General features: G+C 36.9%; 1 protein-coding gene across 2 annotated transcripts in view; it reads right to left on the bottom strand.

The window, feature by feature from the left end:
- gstcd (glutathione S-transferase, C-terminal domain containing) overlaps nt 1–23151 on the bottom strand; it is a 131128-nt gene that overhangs the window by 17569 nt on the left and 90408 nt on the right. For both annotated transcript variants that reach the window (XM_039759196.1, XM_039759197.1), the window contains exons 6-8: nt 11304–11419; nt 11066–11110; nt 8687–8815 (exon numbers count right to left, since the gene is read on the bottom strand). In XM_039759196.1, coding sequence (XP_039615130.1) covers nt 8687–8815; nt 11066–11110; nt 11304–11419 — 290 coding nt within the window. The remainder of the gene's footprint in view (nt 1–8686; nt 8816–11065; nt 11111–11303; nt 11420–23151) is intronic.

The following is a 23151-nucleotide window of genomic DNA, read 5'->3' as shown; positions in this document are numbered from 1 at the left end:
ATGTTTAATACGTTATTATTAAAATGTTTCCTTATCTTTTATATATATATATATATATATATATATATATATATAAATATATGTCATTACTTCTTTCAACACACTACTTCTCCACTGTTACGTTATTATTAAAATGTTTCCTTATTTTTTCATTACTTCTTTAACACACTACTTCTCCACTCGAGAGCTTGGTATTTTGGTATATATATATATATATATATATATATATATATATATATATATGAAAGCAACACTCATCACTCACAACAGTGACAAAACAATTACATTGACAATCATGTTACGTTATTTTCAAAGTGTTTCCTTTTCTTTTTCATTACTTCTTTAACAAACTACTTTTCCGCCGCAAAGCGCGGGTATTTTGCTAGTATTTTCAGAAACTTTGTATAATGTCTTTTATTATTGGTTGCTGGCTCAGTGTTATTTAAGTCTGAACAGTATATGTTATTCTGTAAATACTTGCAGGGCTGAATTAAAGAAAAAACTTTTCAAGCAATATAAAAAATAAATTGTAATTAACCTGGAATTGAGAAAATAAAATATAACATTCTCATTTGGGTAACCTTACATGAAAGACTTCCATCCATCCCACTATATCCTAACTACAGGGTCACGGGGGTCTGCTGGATCAATTCCCATCCAACACAGGGCGCAAGGCAGGAAACAAACCCTGGGCAGGGTGTCAGCCCACCGCAGGGTGCACATAAACCCATACACCAAGCACACACTAGGGACAATTTAGGATCGCCAATGCACCTAACCTGCATGTCTTTGGACTGTGGAAGGAAACCAGAGCACCCGGAGGAAACCCACGCAGACACGGGGAAAACATGCAAACTCCACGCAGGGACTTCACCATGGTTAAACAAAGGCAGCTAAGTATCCTGGAATACCTAGCAACACTAAATTTGGTTAATTTATATTAACTGTAATTTTCTTCATAAGCAGGATATTTGAGCACCCTTGCCACATGAATTGAGACAGCTGTCAAAAGTAAGCAAAAAAGAGCTGAATATTAAAGTTATCTTTTATATGCACTAGTATTTAATGACAGGCAAGACAAACGTTTTGCAAACAACATAAAAAGAAATTACCTTACAACAAAAATGCCACTGTTCGCATTCTTTCTTATCAAAGTAAAAAAATGTTTGTGTTTTATTTAAATAAAGTAAAGTATAAATCTAAAAAATATTGTAACACTCTAAACAACTAAAGAAGACCATCTTGAAGAAAAAGAAAATCTGTGAAATTAACAACATGGCAAATATTATAACTTGGCCTAGGTGATATGGACTTAAATTTACATAGTGATTATTTTGACCAAAAATGTAACATTCCTCAATATGTTCTCAAAAAACCTAAAAGATTAAACATCAGCATCAGTTATACATATACATATATACACATACACACATTTTCTATAAGAGTCCAAAACTTGGCACATTTTTTCACAATAATATGAAACTTTTTTTATCACAAAACTTAATTTCATGAATAGCAGTGCCTCAAAGAAGGATCTCAAATAACATGTTTATTCCAAAGCTATTTTTTATGTCTCCTCTTTTCCATTATATGCATTGTGTTCAACACCTTGCCTGCCAAACTGGTCACTCTCTGTTTAACTGCTTTATATAAGGAGAGACAACTCGTGATTCATTACCATGCTAATCATAGATCACAATACATGTACACTGCCAGTCAAAAGTTTAGACACACCCAGAAATGGTCTTTTTTTTTTTTATATACATTTTTTATCAAGAAACCATTAAAAATAAAGCCAAGACATTACTAATGGCTATTACTGCTTAAATGACTGATTTTTATTAATTACTAGCAAAATACCCGTGCTTCGCAGCGGAGAAGTAGTGAGTTAAAGAAGTTATGAAAAAGAAAAGGAAACATTTTAAAAATAACATAACATGATTGTCAATGTAATTGTTTTGTGACTGTTATGAGTGTTGCTGTCATCAAGGATTTGATTATCATTATTTCTTTCAATCAGGTTCTTATTTGGAGGATGTGTTGTGTTCAAGTTACATTCCGTGTTTGTCAACCGTTGTAAAGATAACAGGTTTCATTCATCGAAGTGTTCACTACCCAAATCGGTACTCGTGAATCTACGATGTTTAACAGGCTTTCCTGGTATTAAGTTGTGGATTTGCCTGCGAATATTTAGCGGCAGTGTGTCTATGAACTTAATATAAACTTAAGCTTTGCACCTTGTTTACGTATTGATATGTCTACAAAGGCTTGTTCAGCTTCAGAGGGATGTTCCTTTCTTACTGCATCAATAAACAGCTTGTCTTCCTCTTTATCTGAGACATCACACACTGCATGCACGGGTTTACCTTTCCCAGTCCTGCAAACTTTAGCAAAGTGGTTCAATTAACCATATTTTTTACACTGTCTTCCTTTAGCTGGACATTGACTTTTTCCACCGTGTGCTTTGTTTCCACAGTAGCTGCACTTATGAATATGCTTGTATGTGTCAGTCGCTGCATATTCTTTTGCTGCCTTCTCAATTGTGTAATGCATTTTTTGTCCAGCGATCTTTGGAGGTCTTGCTTGTTGTCTGCGTACTGCGTTCACAGTCAGTTCACGTGAGCCGCTCGGAGTACATGCATCGAAGGTTCTCACCTGTGCTTGTGCTATCTTGTGCGATCTTGCGATGTCCACAGCTTTATTTAATGTTAGTTCAGACCCGGCACTTAAAAGTTTCTCTTGGACTTTTGTTGAGTTTGTGGCAAACATTAGTCTATCCCTGACCATCTCATCTTCGTTTGCACAGTCCTTCACCAGCAATTTTAACTCCGTTACAAAGTGATCAAAAGTCTTGTTTATACCCTGCATCTTCTCATTAAACTTGTATCTTGCGAATATCATATTCGTCTTAGGCATGACAAACGCCTCAAAACGGTCATAATCTCACCACCCAAATCGCTACTCATGAATCTAAGATGTTTAACAGGCATTCCCAGTATTAACTTTTTGATTTGCCTGAGAATATTTAGCGGCAGCGTGTCTATTGGATTGCTGCTGACGGACGGCCTTATATGGGCAGGCACTCAATTACGTGGGAGCCGTGGGTATTGGGGACGCAATATAGGCAGGCAGCCAACTACGTGGGAGGTGTAGTGATGGGGGACGCAACTCCGCCTCACATGTCGACCGAGCTGCAGGCTATGGTCATATATATGTACGTAAGTAGGATTCAGTTATGACCTTAACTTTCGTAAGTAAGCTGTAAGGAATGAGCCTGCCAAATTTCAGCCTTCTACCTACACGGGAAGTTGGAGAATTAGTGATGAGTGAGTCAGTCAGTGAGTCAGTGAGTCAGTGAAGGGCTTTGCCTTTTATTCGTATAGATTCATGTATGATTGCAAAGCCCCATTTTCAGCAGCCATTCCTTCAGTGTCCTAATGTTAAGCTCCCTTAGCTCATCCATAATTTGTCATGTTTAAATACTATTTAGGTAACAGATAAGCATTTGTAATCCTATTAGCACTGCTGAAACCTTTTACTCTGTTCGCTTGGGTTCCAAGGTGCTAGCATTCCTAAAGTTTAGTTCTAGGGTCAAAAATGGCCAAAATGAAACAGCTTTCTTTAGAAACATTTCAGTCTAATGTTTCTTTTGGTAGAATAAAGTTTATTCCATGTCACATGCAAAGATTTCATACAAAGATGTCTATTACTGTCTTGAGAATAAGGCAAACTGTATCCAACCAGGGTAAAAAAGAAGGGGAAGGCCCAGATGCACATTAAACATTAAGTAATGATTAAGAGTCTAATTCAAATTATTTTAAATTTACATAAAGATGCCTACCTTTGTTAAGTTTAAAACAGCTACTCAATTTAATTAATTTCCCATTATTTGATTAAAAATATAAGCATGTAAGCTGGGTAAACAGCATCACAGTAATGAAAATAACTGAATTGCTTAAAAAGTCTCTCTTATTACCCAGTTAGGCATATATATGTTTTTATTTCCTATTTTCAAATCCTCAGAAAAGGTCTTGGGGATTTAAATGCAACAGAAAGTTATATTTGCTGAACAGCTTTTAAACAGCAAGGAAAATTTTCTATTACCCGGTGATACTTTAAAAACTGCTGAAAAAGTTTAAAAAATGTATTCTAAGCATATATTTTTTTTAAATCTTTATCTAATTTTCACACATCGGATTTGCCACAAACTGTCAGATATTTAAATATAACTAAGAAGGTCACTGCACTTTTCAAATTGTTCATAATTGGCATAGCTTACTACAGTGCACATTAATATTAAAGTACTTGATTGATTCTTTAAAAACAAAAGGAAACTAAACAATAATTAAAAAAGGAGGCAACTGTTGAAGTACAATGAATAAAAGGGTGTAAAGGCAATTATAATTATTCCTCTGTATAATATAAGATTATTATTCCTTTACTTTTTAACTTTGTATTTTATTCATGGAGTTATATCATTAAATACATTTAAATTATTAATTCAAATCAGAAAGAGGACTAGTGTGGTTATCAGCACCTAATGCAAGTGTATGCACTGATATACTGTATACAAAGAGCTGCCAGCATTGAACGCTTTGCAGCAGCACCCTACAGAGTGATTGAGATTTTTCTAATTTTGGATCTTTTCTTTAATGTAAAACTTTACACAGAAAAGTATTCCAGCTAATCAAGATAAGTAGGTGAGCTAGTGGAGTACCAAATGTTATCATGATAATCTGTTCATAGCACAATGACGCTCCTTCTTCTGTTAACCTGGGGAGGGCTGTTAGAAAGGTAGCTTTTGAGAAGGCTTCAAAGGTGTTTGATAAATAGGAAAAGACAGTATGACATAAGCAAATGAGATAGCCAAAACATGTGACTTAGTGATGCTGGCGCTTGAAGGCATTTGTCACTTGTAGGATCTAATCCTTTGTAATTCTGTACAATGTATCTCTTGCAGATAAAAAATTAGAAATTGTATTATGTTGCTTCTAGTAATATCTTTGACTTACATATAATGAAACAGATGTAAGAGCATATGCTATGAAAACACATTAATGTTTTCTGGTTATTAGGGTGAACAGTACTTCAGACTTAATACATGGTCTGCACTGATATCACATTTTTAGTGTGGTCTGCACCATTGAATTTTTGCTGAATTGCACAACTTCAAGGAAACTATAGCAGACTGATGTACATAAAAAGAGATTGAGATACTTGACAGACTTGATACTTTTTATGGCAATCTACTAATAGATACTTGATACATTTGACATGCAGAGCCTAAGACCATTCAATGGCCAAATGTAAAACTAAAAAATAGGATGGACAAGGACAGTTTCTCTTCACTCAGAGTGTTCAATTTTTAAATAAATGCTGCTGAGTGTTTACAGTTGCTAAAATATTTATATAGGTGAGGAATACAGACGGCTGCACGTTTTATCTCAGTCAAGGAGAAAGATTAATGAATGGACTCGGGGAGTCTGTATTTGAGGAACAGTTTGTCCCCCAGAATGATAAATATCTGTGCTCTTCTGGTCAATTAATTACATGTGTTAGGAAAGACAGTTACTTCAGAAGTAATTTAGGTGTGTCAAAACATGGGGTGTATACTTAGGCTGTCTATCTTTCTTTAATATATTAAAGAATATATTTTTAATTAATTTAGAGGGATGTCTGTATTTTTTACTTGGACATTATACAGTACTTTATGTTGATGAGTGGCAAAACACATCAGTGAAATAAATTATGGTTCCACACTGTAACACAATAAAATATGAAAAAGTTCAGAGCGGAAAGTGTGAACCATCTTTAGTCTTGTTTAAATTAACTGATGCTTCAAGTTTCAAATAAATTAGGATGAGTTACTATTTCAAATTCGGTTTATTCAACCCTGAATAAATCACACTTTACATCTCCCGTTTTTCAAAACTCTCTCTCTAGGTCTGAATACAAGTTTCATACAGTTAAAATGTTTTCTTCATTTTCATATTTGCATTAGGTATTTTCTAATTTAATCTCTACTCTCAGACTTATTAAGTTAAATTCAATGTGTTGTAGATATAGATCTGTATTTTAACTGACTGTTCCTTGTATTTAATTTTTTGTTTGTTAACCTTTATTTAAATTGATTAGTTCTGAGTTGAACTGTGACCCTTCACCAATTATGGCAAAGGTATTGGGGTGATTAAGACTAACCAGGACAACAAAAGGCAGCTGATTAAAAATATCTGAGCTTTAGAGTCAGGGTTCACTTCCTTGACTAAAAGAAGCTTTACTAGAAAGGGGCAACCTTCTGGCAATGAGGCTGCCAAGGGAAACCCAGTTAGCAAAAAGACAGGTGCCTTGCTGAGGCAAGACCAGTGAAACACAAGGGATTAGTTAGTCATGGATGCACAAAGAGGGTCACATTTTGTGTCTAAGTGTGTTTTGATGAGACGTAATACAGTAAAGACTGTTTTAAGATTAAGAATCCTCCCTTCCTCCCAGTCGATTAATAGTATTTGTATCAGCCAGCTAAAATTCACTCATAAAGCTCTTGAATCTTCATACCAGATGCAAACAGCTTATAAAGTTTTGGTATAAATATACAGAAAATAACGTACATAGCAGACACATTTAGCGCTTTTGTACACAAGCCAATGGAATAATTAAACAATGTAACTTTTTTACCTTTGGAATATTATAAACACAATAACTATTAGAGCACATGATAACAAACCATCAATGACAATTCTGAAGCTATTTTTTTATTGCACATTTATGATAATAGCCCACATTTCACTTTTCTAGTCTCATACAATATACAGTATACACTCACCGGATACTTTATTAGGTACATCTGTTCAACTGCTTGTTAACACAAATATCTAATCAGCCAATCACATGGCAGCAAATCAATGCATTTACGCATGCAGACATTGTCACGACGACCTACTGAAATTCAAATTGAGCACCAGAATGAGGAAGAAAGGTGATTTAAGTGAATTTGAACGTGGTATAATTGTTGGTGCCAGGTGGGCTGCTCCGAGTATTTCAGAATCTACTTTAATTTTCATGCACAACCATCTCTAGGGTTTACAGAGTATGGTCCAAAAACGGAAAACTATCCAGTGAGCAGCAGTTGCCTTGTTGATGCCAGAGGTTAGAGAATGGTCAGACTGGTCTGAGATGACAGAAACGCAACAGTAACTCACATAATCACTCGTTTCCAGGTACTTAGCCTCTATACCATCTAATCCCACTTTTATTTCCCCTTGCTGTTGTAGTCTTCTTCATGCCTTAGTAAACACCCTATTGTTATTAATGAATAAGCTCCTCTTTAGAAAAGTGTGGTTTTCTTTTATAGCACATAAAGTTCATAAAGTCTTAGAAACAACAGGTGCCTGATTGTGTGCTTATTTACAGCTTTAGTTTAATTGGTTATTATAAATAATGGTGTTGTGTCTACTTCATATTATGTTGTTTTCATTTATTTTACCTCAAAAGAAAATAAAAGTATTGTCAATCTATGGTTTTCCAGTTGACTTATGATGCCTTTTTGTTAGCAGCTTCAGGGGCAGAGTTAACACTATTACTTTATATTCACTTGCACAATGCCTGATTAAGAATGGATGTATTTCCATTTTAAAGTTGCTCTTTGATCTCTATGATTCATTGTTTTTGGGAGGCTCACCTGTTTATAGTAACTAATGGGTTCCACCATTTTCAGTATTTGCTTAATATATTTTCTTTTAATTTTTGTATTTTTTTCCTTAACAGAATTGTATTTAATGGGTATTTTTTTCCTGTTCTGAATATTTTCAAGTTTTTACAATTCTTTTTGCTGCTTGCTTTTAATTGACATGTCTCTTATTTTGGTATGATATATAATTATTAAGCAACAGCCAAAACTGCATATCTGTCAAGTGATTTTATTGATCTGTGCAACAAATGTAAGTCAAGCAATAATTAACCAATTCAGAGAAAGAAACTAAGAAGAAACATTAATGTGCTCGCAAGGCACACTTCAAAACATGCATTTTCTTATCTTTATCATGAGTAACTCTGTCAAATGTTCATTCCTTACCAAATAAAATGGATGAGATGGCTATAATCCTTCAACCAGAGAATGAACTGTTAGAGTTCTGTATTCCTTTTTTCAGAAACTCAGGTGTGATCGTTGGTGTCATTGTAGAATACTGTGTACATTTATGCCTTTCTTACCTCTCTGAGCTTTATAACCTGTGAATTCTTGCTTTTATCCTTAGTCTCTTTGCACACTTCATTTCTGTCTTTAATGCAATTTAAATCCTTTTTCCCTATTTCACTAATCAGCTTGTTTAAATTGAACCAAATCCCTATGCAGAAGAAAAAAAGATGTTTTCAATAACTTTACTGTAAGTGACTATTATCTGACTATGACAAGTTTGGAAGAAAAATGCTAAATATGATCTTCTGTCACCTTTGCATTTTTGAGTGACTAAACAAATGTAACTAGCCATCATTCTAAATGCTTTCAAATTAATAGGTTTGCTTATAATGTCAATCTAGTTTATTGTTCAAAAGGTCAGCAAATAATCTTCTAATCCTAGTCAATAACCTATGTGTTCATGCATTGGTAGAAAAAGAGAGCTTTTTAAAAATTGTTTTTTCTTGAACAGTATGACCTTTAAAGAGCACAATAAAAATTCAAAGAAGTACTTACCCCAACTTGAAAGGATCCTTTGAAATAATCCAGATTTGCTTGAATAAATCCAACATTGTTAAGTCCAAGCGCATCACATCTTTTCTTAGCTCTAATTAAAGACTCTTCCTTGTTTTCTATAAGGATAACCTAAAATGAACATAGTTTTAAAAGAAGACCGTGTTCCAGAGTGTTAGTATGCTTTTTACAATGTCACAGCATGAAGGGTTAGTAATCAGAAGTGAATTGTCAACACTGGTTTCTATAGGCAATAGCAAACAATAGTGCAGCTTCCTGGTACTGACTATAGTTCAGTAATAATGTGTTAAGAGGCTCAAAATTGAGTAATGGCAATTTAAAGATGCAATGTGGATACAAAGATCACATACATAAAAATGAACAAGGTTCCTCGAAAATCCTAAAATTTGATAAAATATGCGGTATTTAGGGAAACTAACTTTTTTCTTGGAGGCAGGGCATGTTTATTCACCTTTGGTAAGTGCACCTTTTATGAACACTTTTGGGCAACAACAAGTTTTGGCAATTTTCTGAATCATATACATTTCTAGCTGAAGTTAATATTCCTTTGGAAAAGCAGATCCAAGTGGCCTCTTTTTTGGCCAAAGTATGGGAACTGACTCTGGACACCTTTTGTTTTAAACACATTACTGAGCTCAAGAAATGTGTGGACAGCTAATACTTTCAGATGTCAGCAATAAATGGTACCAACTAGCATAGCTGGGAGAGCCCTTTCTGACAAAAGGGTAAATTTGAATATCAGAAACAAGAAGCCGTATAGTCTGATGCGGATGTTTGCTTCATAGTTTTTTTTTACTGACAAGTTCAGTTATTGTATTACCTTTACCAGGTGTCTGGACAACAATCTACTGCCTGTGTCATGGCTAGCTATGACAGCTGTACAACAGTAGAAATAACCTGAATATTAAAAAATGTAGAGAACTTTGCTTATCCACATTCATGTCATAAGATGAGTGGATGCACTAGTGTTTTAATGTGATAATAAAAAATTGAAGCTTAGAATTCCAAAGATGGGGTTTATTTTTAGTTGTTCAAACTTCCATCCTTTTCACTTGGAGTAGGAGGATTTCAAATAGATATTTCCACTCACTCAGTCTAAAATTATACTTTCTATCACCTACATAGCAGTCATTGTTAAACCTCAACAATCTTTATTCCTTGAGATATATTCTAGTAAAGATTAGATTAGTCTAGATTATGATAAATGAATCATTTATTTAACATACTGACATCTAAATGGAATACAGAACCCTAAAAAATGTTTTTCACACCACTAAAAAAAAAAAAAACAAGATGCTTTCTTATTTTTCAAATTATTGATATGACAATAGCTACTGGAAAAATATAATTATTATTCATACATTAGTTGTAAAGCAATTGCACATTTTTGCCATGCCAATTATAACACATGTGTGCTGTGGAGGACTGCCGGCTTCGTGCTCCGGCCCTCACCCCCACGCCACCAGGAGGAGCTCTCCCGACAGCAAGATCATGCCCCGAGTTCCAGCAGGGCCTCATGGACTATGTAGCGTTTATACACAGCCCTGCTGGATACCTTGAGGGCCACCGGGAGTCGCTGTAGGGGGGCTTGTGGGCTCTTATGTGCCCTATAACCCGGGAGTACATCACGGTCACGTGACAGGAAGGAACGACGTGCTCCCGGGTTGAAGAAAAGGACTGTTTACCCTGACTCGGAAGGAATAAGGAACTGTGGACTGATTGGGCAGGAACACCTCCGGGTCAGGGTGTATAAAAGGATTGTGGGGAAGCCCTGAGACGGAGCTGAGCTGGGAGGTAGAGGGGCGAAGTGTCTGGGTGAGGAGGAGAGAATAGTATTATTGTTTATTGAATTTATGAGTAGTGTGGAGGGTGCTTTGTGCACATTATTGGTATTAAATAAAGAAGTCTTGGACTTTTATCCAGTGTCTGGAGTCGTACCTGAGGGTTGGAGAGGTGGACAGCGAATTGGGGACAGTTTAAAGGCTTGATTAATGGCAATTTTCCTCCAGAACACAAGAGGGCAGTGTTCATGAACACGTTATCTCTTCCTCCCTCTGCAGACAGAAAAATTGACGGCTTTACCACACTTGATGTTACTTCTGGTGTCCGCCTGCCTGAATCTAACTCTTCCTGCCATAAGTCCTAATCAGCAGAAGCTCCACCACCTTGAACAGTCTATTTTGGAGATGTTTTTCTTTTGTCTACATGATTTTTTTTTCCTTTTCAATGCACTTATAACCTACATTTTTTTAATATATGGGGTTTGCTTTCAGGTGCCCTAACACTTCATAGTTGTCTGTGCTTTTTCTTACAATGTCAAACCCCTTTTTAGGTAAAAGATAATTTACTGTGTTTCCTTACCTGGCAAGCTGGTAATTTGTAAGCAAGAACAATTCCCACATGGCCCTACAAACATAAGGAAACAGTCATGTCAATAAAGCTTATTTAGTGGGTTTCATCTATTTGCTGATTTCTATCATACACAACCATATCAGTTCACTTTTCTACTGCTTGAACACACTTTGTATGTGACAGAACCCTGAGAAGTGTGAAAGAGATTCCAAGAAATAGTTGATTAAAAAGATAAATTATACATTACCCCACCACTGCAAAAGTCAACTAAAGTATTTCCTGGTTTGGCCAGCTCAATCACCATGGAAAGGAGGTTGTTCAATTGTTGCTGCTTTCTCAAAGCCCGGTGAGAGGACATATCTCCTAAAATAATTATAGTAATAATAATGTAAATAGATTTCATAAAAATTTGAATACAGAATTTTACAAATGTGAAATTACAAAGATAATGCACAAAAAAATCATTTTAAATGTGATAATTGATTAGAAAGAGGTCTGTAGGCCTAAGTGAAAAATATGATATTGTAAAATATTACCTTCACCTAACACAACACACAAGTTAAAACAAAATGAAACATTCAAGAATATTTTATTTAATGATGTAAGGCTGCAGAGGCTGGATCAGGCATCCCATGACCCTCAGCTGGACTAAGTAGGTCTGATAATGGATGAATGGAAGGGTCAATGTCTTGTAGAGATTAAGAACACAAGTCATTAATCAACCTTTTATATCATTAAGAAACAATGATTTACTTATAGTCAATGAACAATTAAAACATTCACATGAAGTTGTTAAATTATATAAGAAGTATTTTTCTTTTTAATAGCAAATGTTGTTATGCTTTCCAGCCACAATGGCTGGGAATTAACTTTTCGTGTGTAAGAGATCCCAATAATTATCTGTATCTTTATCTTTAATTCTAGATTTGAAGTTGTGTACACATCTAACAGTTTGCAGTAAAGTCATGACATCAATTGCTCACTTACTATCTGACACAGTACAACACAATAGTAGGTCTACTGTTGGATGCATAAGCCAACAATAAAATAAACTGGTGCTCTTGAGTGCCTTAAAGTATAGCAGAAATGTATGGAGTGTTTTCAGCGATGAATTCCAGACACTGCTCTACCCTTGGGCTATTTCATGTCTTGCACTCAATGCCAGAATAGGTATAGGTTTCCCAAGAACCTCAACTGGATTTAGTCAGGTAGGAAATGGAAGGGTATAACTCTAGACTGTTGATTTTCACTTTGCCAGCTACTGATGTAGTTAAGTAGGTGAAAATAGAATTTCCTTCTTTTCCAAAGAGGACCTAGAAGAGTTGGACATGATTCATCTTGTTACCCATGTCAGTTTAGGACCTGCTTTTTCAATTTACTCTAATTTTCGTGTTAAGTTAAAATTGTAAGGTGGGCATAGAAAAAAGCTTGAAAGAACATGCAGACTGCTACAGTAATTCGGTATGTTTTCTTGATTTTAACCTGCTAAACTATGGTAAATTAAAGTTTTGGTTTGCAAATAGTAAAAAGGTGAAAGATTATTTTATGTGCATTTCCTTAAGTAGAGTTTTTAAACAGATTATACTGGCTGCAGTGAACTACTAGGAGTAAGATTGACCACTAAGAACAAATTAAGAATTTTACAACTTTAGTACATTTTTTAAAACAGATTACACTGGCTGCAGTGAACTACTAAAAGTAAGGTTGAAAAGCTTAAAAATGTGTACTGCTGATGTATGTAGAAAAAACATTCCAAATTCAGACGGAGATGCACAAACAGCTTACTGGATAGCTATTGTTATTCAGAAAAAAAAAAACAAGTTTGCATCTGTACTATCAAGTACACATCTGACTGCTCTTCTTTTATCCAATAAATTATTTAACCTGTATACAGTGAGCACATTTTTAGAAGCCTAATGTGAGTACTGTACACTGTATGACAGAGGGGTTGAATGACAGCTTCCCTTTCTTTATATTTGTAAAGTAATATGATTACAGCTAAAAAAGAAGAGATTGATGGTAAACACATGCAAGTTTTTTAACATGAAACAAATTTCCGACTTCCAACTTTCAAAATGATACTCTATATAGTAATAAATCATGGGCATTAAACACTCAATTTCACGTTATGTCATGCCACAACCTAAAATCCAAGTTCTGCAATCTGTCATACATTCCAAAAAATATTTGCCACATAGAGTAATAAACATTGGGCTCTTTCAAATATGGACATGACTACTAAAAAATTCAGGGCTTCATATACAGTAGATTGAGAGTATTCAGATCCCTTCATGATGCTCCAGCATTGATGGACTAAAAACCAGAAGTCTACGTGATCATCATCATCAAGTCCTTCCGTGAGAACCCTAAATACAAAGAGGACTGTTTCATTTATGTTAGGTAGAATGCCCAGAGGGGACTGGGTGGTCTCATGGTCTGGAATCCCTACAGATTTTATTTTTTTCTCCAGCCGTCTGTAGTTTTTTTTTGTTTTTTCTGTCCACCCTGGCCATCGGACCTTACTCTTATTCTATGTTAATTAATGTTGACTTATTTTATTTTCTTACTGTCTCTTTTATTCTTCTATTCTTTATTATGTAAAGCACTTTAGCTACATTTTTTTGTATCAAAATGTGCTATATAAATAAATGTTGTTGTTCTCTTAATGTACACTTCATTGTGCTGTATAAATTTAATTTTAAAGGTTTATATTTGCGATTTTTAACTCAATAACCTGGGTGTCCAGTTTGGTAGCCTCAGAAGTACGTCACTGCTTTTTTCAAATGACGTGGTCCTGTTGGCTTCATTGTTCTGTGAACTCCAGCATGAATTGGAATGCTTTGTAACAGAGTGTGAAGTGGTAGGGATGAGGATCAGTAATTCCAAAACTGAGGCCATGGTCCTCAATAGGAAAAGATGTACTTACTGACCTGTCCACTGGCTGCAGTGGTAAGTGAGTTAAGTCTTGTTCAGGAGTGAAGAGAAAAGGAATATTGAGATTGACAGACAGATTGGGGCAGCAAGTGCAGAAAAGTGGTCACTATATGGATCCGAAGAAGGAGCGGAGCCAGAAGGCAAAGGTCTTGATTTACTAGTTGTTCTACGTCCCATACCCTTACCAGTGGTCATGAAATCTGTGCAATAAATGAAAGGAAAACATCACAGGTACAAGCAGCTGAAGTAAGCTTTCTCCGCTTTGTGGCTGGGCTCTCAATTAGAGATGGAATGAGAAGCGTAGACAAACAGGAGAGGCTAGGAGTAAAGGTGCAGACCCTCTGCATTGAGAGAAGCTAATTGAGGTAGTTTGGGCATCTGATACAGATGCCTTCTAGTGGAGGTTTTATCGGTGTGACCTAGCTGGGTGGAGACCCAGGGAAGACCTTTGGCTTGATGGGAAGAAGGCCTGGGAATACTTTGGGATCCCAACATTATAAGCTGGTAAGTGAAAGGTGCATATGGGCCTCAATGCTAAGACTCTTGCACCAGCAACCTGATCATAGATAAGTGGTGGAAAATGAATGAATGAATGATATTCAGACCCTTAATCCTTTGCTGTGTAGAAGCCCATTTGGCAGCAATTACAGCTTCAGGTCTTCATGGGTAAGTCTCTACAAGTTTTGCACAACTGGATTTGTTCAGTTTATTTAATTCTTCAAAAAAGATCCCCTCAATATCTATTAGATTGAATGGGAAGCATTTGTAAACTGTAATTTTCAAGTCTATCTAAACATGTTCTTTGGATTTGTACTCTGGGCTACTCAATTCAGACTCTTGTCCTGAAGCCACTCCAGCATTGTCTCGTCTGTATGCTCCAGATCAATGTCATGATGAAAGTTGAACTGTCATCCCAGTCTGAGGTTGCATGCACTCCACAGCAAGTTTTCTTCAAAGACCTCTCTGTATTTGGTTGTATTCATTCTTCCCTCATTTCCCAACAGTGTCACTGTCCCTACTGCTGAGAAGCAGCCCCATAGAATAGTGCTGCCACTACAATGTTTCACAGTAAGGATTTTATTAGACAGATGATGACCAGTCCCTGGTCTTCACCAAAACTAGTGCTTGTAGTTGTTTCCAATGAGTTCACTTTTTGACTCATCAGAATACTTAATCTTTTTTCTCATGCTCTCAGTCTTTTAAATTGCTTTTGACAAACTACAAGCAGGAGTTAACCACTCTACCATAAACGCCTAACCATGGAAGTGCTGCTGAGATGACTGTATTTATGACATGTTCTCCCATCTCAGAAGAGGACTTCTTAAGCTCTATTACAGTGACCACTGGGTTCTTTGTTAACACCCTGGCTAGGGATTCCCGGACATTTTTCATTCCCGCATTCCCGGGAACGGCCAAGTTCGCATATATAGCATGTAAAAGTCTAAAAATAGATAAAAAAAATAACAGAGTTATAGTTGAAAACTGAAGACTTCATTGACGTCTGTCAGATAACAGCTTTGAAAAGCAACTTGAAATTGCAATGCGTAGTCTGTTGCATCCGCATTATCTGTTCCAAGAAACTTGCCATCACAGAATGATGACAAGAAACTGGATGCATCAGTAAAAGCTGAAATGGCGGTGTTTCACAGCAATGGCAAGCGCGGGCGTTGTTTAGAACAAGTGTATCTGTATCTGATGACTGTGCTGCCTACTTCAGTGGAGGCTAAGCGTGCTTTCTCAGCAGCTGGAGTACTCTGTACGAAGTACTCTCTCGCCTGGACGACCGCACGCTCGACAAGTTATGCTTTCTACGGTCTTATTACCGCAACTAACTAGATCAGGGGTGCCCACAGTTTTTCGGCTTGCGAGCTACTTTTAAAATAACCAGGTCGAAATGATTTACCTACATAAAAAAGTATATATATTCGCCTCTACCGCTGACGTCCGAGCTTCGATTCCCTAGAGGGGGTGCAGTGAGTGTGTGAGTGTGTATGCCTGATGAGCCCAGAATTAGGGCGAAACACTTGTCGCATACTCTTTGCATTATTTGACAGTAAAACTATTTCAGCCATTATATATACGCACACACGGAGTATACTTTATACATAAAATATATGTTGTCGTACCTTGCATAACTCAATAACCTTTATGGCATAATAACAATTCAATACATTTATGGTCACTACAGTATTTGGATTCAATAATCTTCATGTGGGAAAAGGCTGACTCGCATAAATAAGTAGAGCTGAATAATGCAGTCAAGGAGCTTTTGAATTCAGCTGTGTGAAAAATGACGGCTGTCCGATTAACGGCCATTTTAGTTCCCTCTCTTTTCTCTTTCTCAGATCGCTTTTCAGAAGGAAGTCAGTTTTGCAGTTTTTATGAACAGCTCGAAAGTGCCTTTCCACATTTTCCTTCTTTGGAATAGCAATGATAGATCAGAAAAACGCACTTCGATTGTGACATCCTCTTCTAATTACACAAAGCCCATACCCTCCCCAAACATGTTTTTTAAATCCCTTCTTTAGTCAATATAAATTGGAAGGCTACCTAGATCACAGCCGGAGTTTTGCTGTAACTTGCGTGTTTGATCATGTGTGCGGGATGATGACCAGTGTGTTAGAAGAGAAGAGATGTCAGACTGGCCACCCTGTATGTCAATCAAGTGGCAAATGCCATAGGGAGGATATATGATAGACTAATGTTTAAAAAATTTTTTTTTGAATGCAATGCAATCTACCTGCACTACCTTTGCGATCTACCGGTCGATCGCGATCGATGCATTGGGCACCCCTGAACTAGATACATGGACTTATATGACAGCATGAACTGCTTGTAGATAAGGTTAGTCTTTTATTGGTGTCAACATACTGCAGTAGTTTTATTAAAAATGGGTAAAACCGTTCACATGTGAGATGCCCATGCACTGTGTCATCCCGGGAAGCCTGGGATACCCGGGAATGACATGCGGGATTCCCGAATTCACAGGAATGGATAAACCCGTCCGGGAATGGATTCCCTAACCTCCTTGCCTGGATACTCAGTTAAGACAGATTCATCTCTAGGTCATCTCACTCAGGTCTACAGAGAGCTCTTTGGACTTCATAGCTTGGTTTTTCTCCTAACATGCAGTGTGAATTGTGGGATATTATACTGTACACACAGGTACACACAGCCTTGCTAAATATTATCCCAAAGGTGGACTCCAATTAAATTCTAGACACATCTCAAGGATAATTGGGGCAGCAGTAGCTCAGTCGGTAGAGCGGGTGGTCCAGCAATTAATCCTGGCTCCCGGCATGAGAATGCAGCTGTTGTGTCCTTGGGCAAGACACTTAACCTACCTTGCCTGCTGGTGGTGGTGGGAAGGATTGGTGGCGCCAGTGTTCGGCAGCCTCACTTCTGTCAGTGTGCCCCAGGGCAGCTGTGGCTACATAGTAGCTTATCATCACCAGGAATGTGTGTGTGAATGGGTGAATGACTGTTGTGTTGTAAAGCAAAACTCTAGTTAGGCGCTATATCAAATACAGGCCATTTACCATTTACCATAATTAAAGCAAACAGGAGTTTCAAAGCAAATGGTCTGAATACTTAACATAAACGAGACATTTTAGCTTTTGATTTTTAATAAATTTAGAAACCTTTTCTGAAAACAGGTTTTTACTTTCTAAGTATGTGTTACTGAGTCCATAGTGTTGAGTAAAAATGGCAAATATGTCCATTTAAAATTAAATCTACAACACAATAAATACATTGTGCAGAAAGTGAAGGGATCAGCTAGACAGTATTTTGTGAAAAGCATTCAAACAAATTCTACATTGGCATAAAAATATGGGATTTATATATAGGAAACTATTAAATTAACCCTTAAACTCTTAACTTTTCCTTGGAAGACTAATTGTTCCTGATTTTCCTTGAATATGTCTTTCACTAATTTGAAGAATGGAATTTGCTGGATCAACTTTAGTGAAGAATTTTAAACACCTAGATAAAGTTCCAAACATCCATCCATCCATTTTCCAACCCGCTGAATCTGAACACAGGGTCACGGGGTCTGCTGGAGCCAATCCCAGGGCACAAGGCAGGAACCAATCCAAGGCAGGGTGCCAACCCACCGCAGGACACATACAAACACAACCACACACACAACCACACAATTTAGAATCACCAATCCACCTAACCTGCATATCTTTGGACTGTGGGAGGAAACCCACGCAGACACGGGGAGAACATGCAAACTCCACGCAGGGAGGATCCGGGAAGCGAACCCGGTTCTCCTAACTGCGAGGCAGCAGCGCTACCACCGCGCCACCATGCCGCCCCAAGTTCCAAACAGCTTCCACTATTAAATACAGTTAGAGAAGATAGTTTCCTATAATTCCAGGATATATATTTTTTTCTCACTCCTGTATACCTTCTAGATGTGCAATGCCCTTTTCACATTTTTGTGCGTACCCATACAGTCCTATCCATGAAATTGTAAAGTATAACATCTTATGAGTTGAAAGTGTCTTTACAATATAATCTAATGTTGGATATTCCTTTGCAATTGGTTCTAAACAATACCCAGGAGCTGAAAATGTTGTATAAAAATACTGACCTAAATCCTTTCAATGTTTGGTCTTTAATGGTAAGTATGAATCATCTTGTATTTATAATTAATATTCCTTATAACTACAGGTAGCACTTTGCTCCTTCTCTACACTGACCTCCATTTTCCAAGTGTTGGTTCAATTCAGATGATTGCTAAAGTCTTTCTGAATTCTTAATTGTAGCTCTTCAATATTGTCTAACTCTTAGGCTTTGCTGTCAACAAATGAAAGTATTAATGTATAGAGAGAAAACTAAGTAGTTGTAGTTGTGCATGCATGCGTGTATATATACACATAAAAATGGGGAAGCAGGTTACACGGATGTTAATTCTGACCAAAATAAATCAGATTAACTCTGACCCTTACCAGAAGAAGGAAGCTGGCAGCACTTAGATTCAAGAAGCATATGATATGAAGACTAAAATAAAGTCCTGAACACCTATAGAAAGAAATATTTTATATAGATCATTCTGGAAAGGGTTACAAAGCTATTGATATGCTTCCATGTCTCAATTGAACCACACTTGTATTCTCCATACTGAAAAGCTTGAGACAGTAGTCAATCTTTTTAGGAGCAGCTTCCCTTCCAAAAAACCTTCTAGCACCAGGAAATACATTTTTAATGAAATAACAAAGAAGCCCAAAACAACATTTAAAGATTTGTTAGCCTCTATTAAATTGTATAACTCTGCCATAAGAAAGATAAATGGCAAAAAAAATAATCCATGGAAAACTGCACAGTGAAAACAACTGCTCACTAATAAGTGATATATATATATATATATACACATACATATACAGTACATATATACATACACACATATATATATATATATATATATATATATATATATATATATATATACTGCTCAAAAGAATTAAAGGAACACTTTTTATAGCATAAAGTCAATGAAACTTATGGGATATTAATCTGGTCAGTTAAGTAGCAGAGGGGGTTGTTAATCAGTTTCAGCTGCTGTGGTGTTAATGAAATTAACAACAGGTGCACTAGAGGGGCAACAATGACATGACCCCCAAAACAGAAATGGTTTAACAGGTGGAGGCCACTGACATTTTTCCCTCCTCATCTTTTCTGACTGTTTCTTCACTAGTTTTGCATTTGGCTACAGTCAGTGTCACTACTGGTAGCATGAGGCGATACCTGGACCCTACAGAGTTTGCACAGGTAGTCCAACTTCTCCAGGATGGCACATCAATACGTGTCATTGCCAGAAGGTTTGCTGTGTCTCCCTGTACAGTCTCAAGGGCATGGAGGAGATTCTAGGAGACAAGCAGTTACTCTAGGAGAGCTGGAGAGGGCCATAGAAGTTCCATAACCCATCAGCAGGACCAGTATCTGCTCCTTTGGGCAAGGAGGAACAGGATGAGCACTGCCAGAGCCCTAAAAATGACCTCCAGCAGGCCACTGGTGTGAATGTCTCTGACCAAACAACCAGAAAGACTTCATGAGGGTGACCCAAGAGCCCCATGTCCTCTAATGGGCCCTGAGCTCACTGCCCAGCAGCATGCAGCTCGATTGGCATTCGCCATAGAATACCAGAATTGGCAGATGCACCACTGGTGCCCTGTGCTTTTTACAGATGAGAGCAGGTTCACCCTGAGCATGTGACAGAAGTGAAAGGGTCTGTAGAAGCCATGGAGAACATTATGCTGCCTGTAACATCATTCAGCATGAGCAGTTTGGTGGTGGGTTAATGATTGTCTGGGGAGGCATATCCATGGAGGGTCACACAGACCGCTACAGGCTTGACAAAGGCACCTTGGCTGCCATTAGGTATCAGGATGAAATCCTTGGACCCATTGTCAGACTCTATGCTGGTACAGTGGCTCCTGGTGCAGGACAATTCCTGGCCTCATGTGGTGAGAGTATGCAGGCAGTTCCTGGAGGATGAAGGAATTGATACCATTGACTGGCCACCACACTTTCCTGACCCAAATCCAATAGAACACCTCTGGGACATTATGTTTTGGTCCATCCAATGCCACCAGGTTGCACTTCAGACTGTCCAGGAGCTCAGTGATGCCCTGGTCCAGATCTGGGAGGAGATCCCCCACAACACCATCTGTCATCTCATTAGAAGCATGCACCGATGTTGTCAGGCATGTATACAAGAACACAGGGGTCATACAAAGTGCTGCGTACAATTTTGAATTGCTGCAATTAAATTTTGGCAAAATAGACTAGCCTGCCACATAATTTTTTCACTCTGATTTTTGGGGCGTCTTTGAATTCAGGGCTCTGTAGGTTGATCATTTTCATTTCCATCAAACGATGTGGCATCCTTTCGTTCCTAACACACTACCCAGTCTATATCAGTATAGATATCAAGGAGGATTTCTTTTTCCCATTGAGATCTGATGTGTTTTCAAAGTGTTCCTTTAATTTTTTTGAGCAGTTTATATATATATATATCTATCTATATATATATATATATATATATATATATATATATATATATATATATATATATATATATATATACACATATATTATATATCTATCTTTTTTAATAATGTCTTACTTGTTTTTTGTATGCTATTAATTATTATCTGATTTAATATGAATTTCTTTGCTTGTTACCTATTTCTTAAACATATTTTAAAGCACTTTCAGCTACATTCTGTGTATTAATATGTGCTCTCAATTCATGAACCCAGCATATTTCTCTTGACAGCCAACCTTTAACTACTCCAGGGTAAGAGGTAATCTGCTTTGGATACAGCAGAAAAGGTTATAACTCCCCCTAGGATCTCCTAGTTTTACTAACCAATTAAATACAATGTACTCCAGAAAAGGGCCAGCTGTCTTCAGCAACTTTCAAGCTGTTTGCTCTAAATGAACAAGCTACAACACTTTTGTGTACAAAGACTAAGTGAAATGACTGTCCTCCTGCTCGTTCTCCTAGTCCTTGATCTTTAAAATGTGGTTGCAGGATATATGTGGTGCAACCTAATAGTCAAGAACTGGCCTTTTGGCCTGCCTGCCTGCCTGCCTTTCTGTCTGTGTGTCTCTCTCTGCATACATACAGGGACCTCAGCTACTTTATGGCACCCTTCTTTCCAGACTTTCATGTAGATTTGCATACCCTTACAAGTGAGCATTTTTGCTCCTCCTCTCTTATTTCTTCTATTTATTGCTGTATGACTTTACATTGTTACCTCTCCTGTTGGCTTACACTTGCCATATATGTATTAAAACAAAGAAAAACACAGAATGAATGACTTTTATTAAACTGATTTATTCTTACTGAACAGGATTAAATTGACTTGAAGATTGATGGATGGGTTTTTACCAGAACTAATAAGAGTTGTTGAAAGAGAAGTCAAGTGCAACTGGAACAGAGAAATGCTAAACCTGAAGCAGTTTCCATGATGCTGTTTTATTAGGCAATTCAAATGAGCACCATTACTGGTTACACTTAAGACGTATTAAAGGTGAATCAGAAACCTAATTATTGCAGAACCGCACAGGAAGTAGGATGAAATCCTTTTTCATCAGTTCAGTAAAAAAAAGCAATAAAACCTGGAAAGGGTAATGGTCTGTTTCTAATTGTAATGTAATAATTAACAATTTAGCTCCTGTCCTTTGATGTGTTTCTGCATACAAGTGGATTTACAGTAGATTACGCTTTTTAGTCTAAAAAATTGTGTTGTTATTTACATATAATTAGCTGACAATTAACCCCACACTAAGTCTAATAATTTCAAGAAGCATTCTTAAACATAAATGGAATTTCCTCAACTTTTATAAGTTAGGATTTTACCACAGGGCACAAGCTGGAAGGACAACATAAAATACAGGTGTGCACTGGTGAGTAAAAACAATAAAAGTTGGCAAAAAGGAAATTTACAAAGGGTTGCTTTTCAGCCATGCATGTCAAATGTAAACTGCAGCTCTTGTAAAATTATTAAGACAAAAGGTTTAATTAAACTTGGTTTGAGCCAAGATGATTATATGCCTTGTAACAAAAAGAGATAAAATTTAGCTTTTATATTTTTTACTTATGCACTTTTTTAATGTGCTATGTTTCAACTTTTTTTGGAAATAAATTGTGCAGTTTAACTGCTTGATGCATTGCTTTATGCTTACCTTGACCATTTTTTCCAGCAATTGTCATGTATGCATAACACTGCTGTACTGCCAGAGGACAGCACTTGATGACCTCCAGAAAAACGTGAACCTATAAAAATGTGCTTAAAATAGATTGGAGCTGGAAAAAAAAAAAGAGTTGCTTAGCTAGTAGTATAAGAAGCCATACCTGTGGATGTGGGCAAGTGGATTCACGTTTATGAAAGATGATGTTTATGTTGTTTTTCATACTCGTTCACATTTTTTTTTTCTAATGGCAGGAAATGGTTCAGTAGTTTTACACTTTTACAATAGCCTGTTCTATTCCAATTCCATAATTAGACTGGAAGAGAATTAATACCTGAGAGTCACTCAATGCCAGTTTATTCAATGGATGCATTTTAGCTTTTTTACTGCCCTGGGAACAAATAAAGATGTTGCTCCCAAACAACAGAGTACTGAAGGCAATTGCTATAGAT

Source organism: Polypterus senegalus, chromosome 7 (genome assembly GCF_016835505.1).
Source record: "Polypterus senegalus isolate Bchr_013 chromosome 7, ASM1683550v1, whole genome shotgun sequence".
NCBI classification, from domain to species: Eukaryota; Metazoa; Chordata; class Cladistia; order Polypteriformes; family Polypteridae; genus Polypterus; species Polypterus senegalus.
The sequence above is the reverse complement of the archived record's forward strand: the minus strand, read 5'-3'. Positions and strand labels throughout refer to the sequence as shown.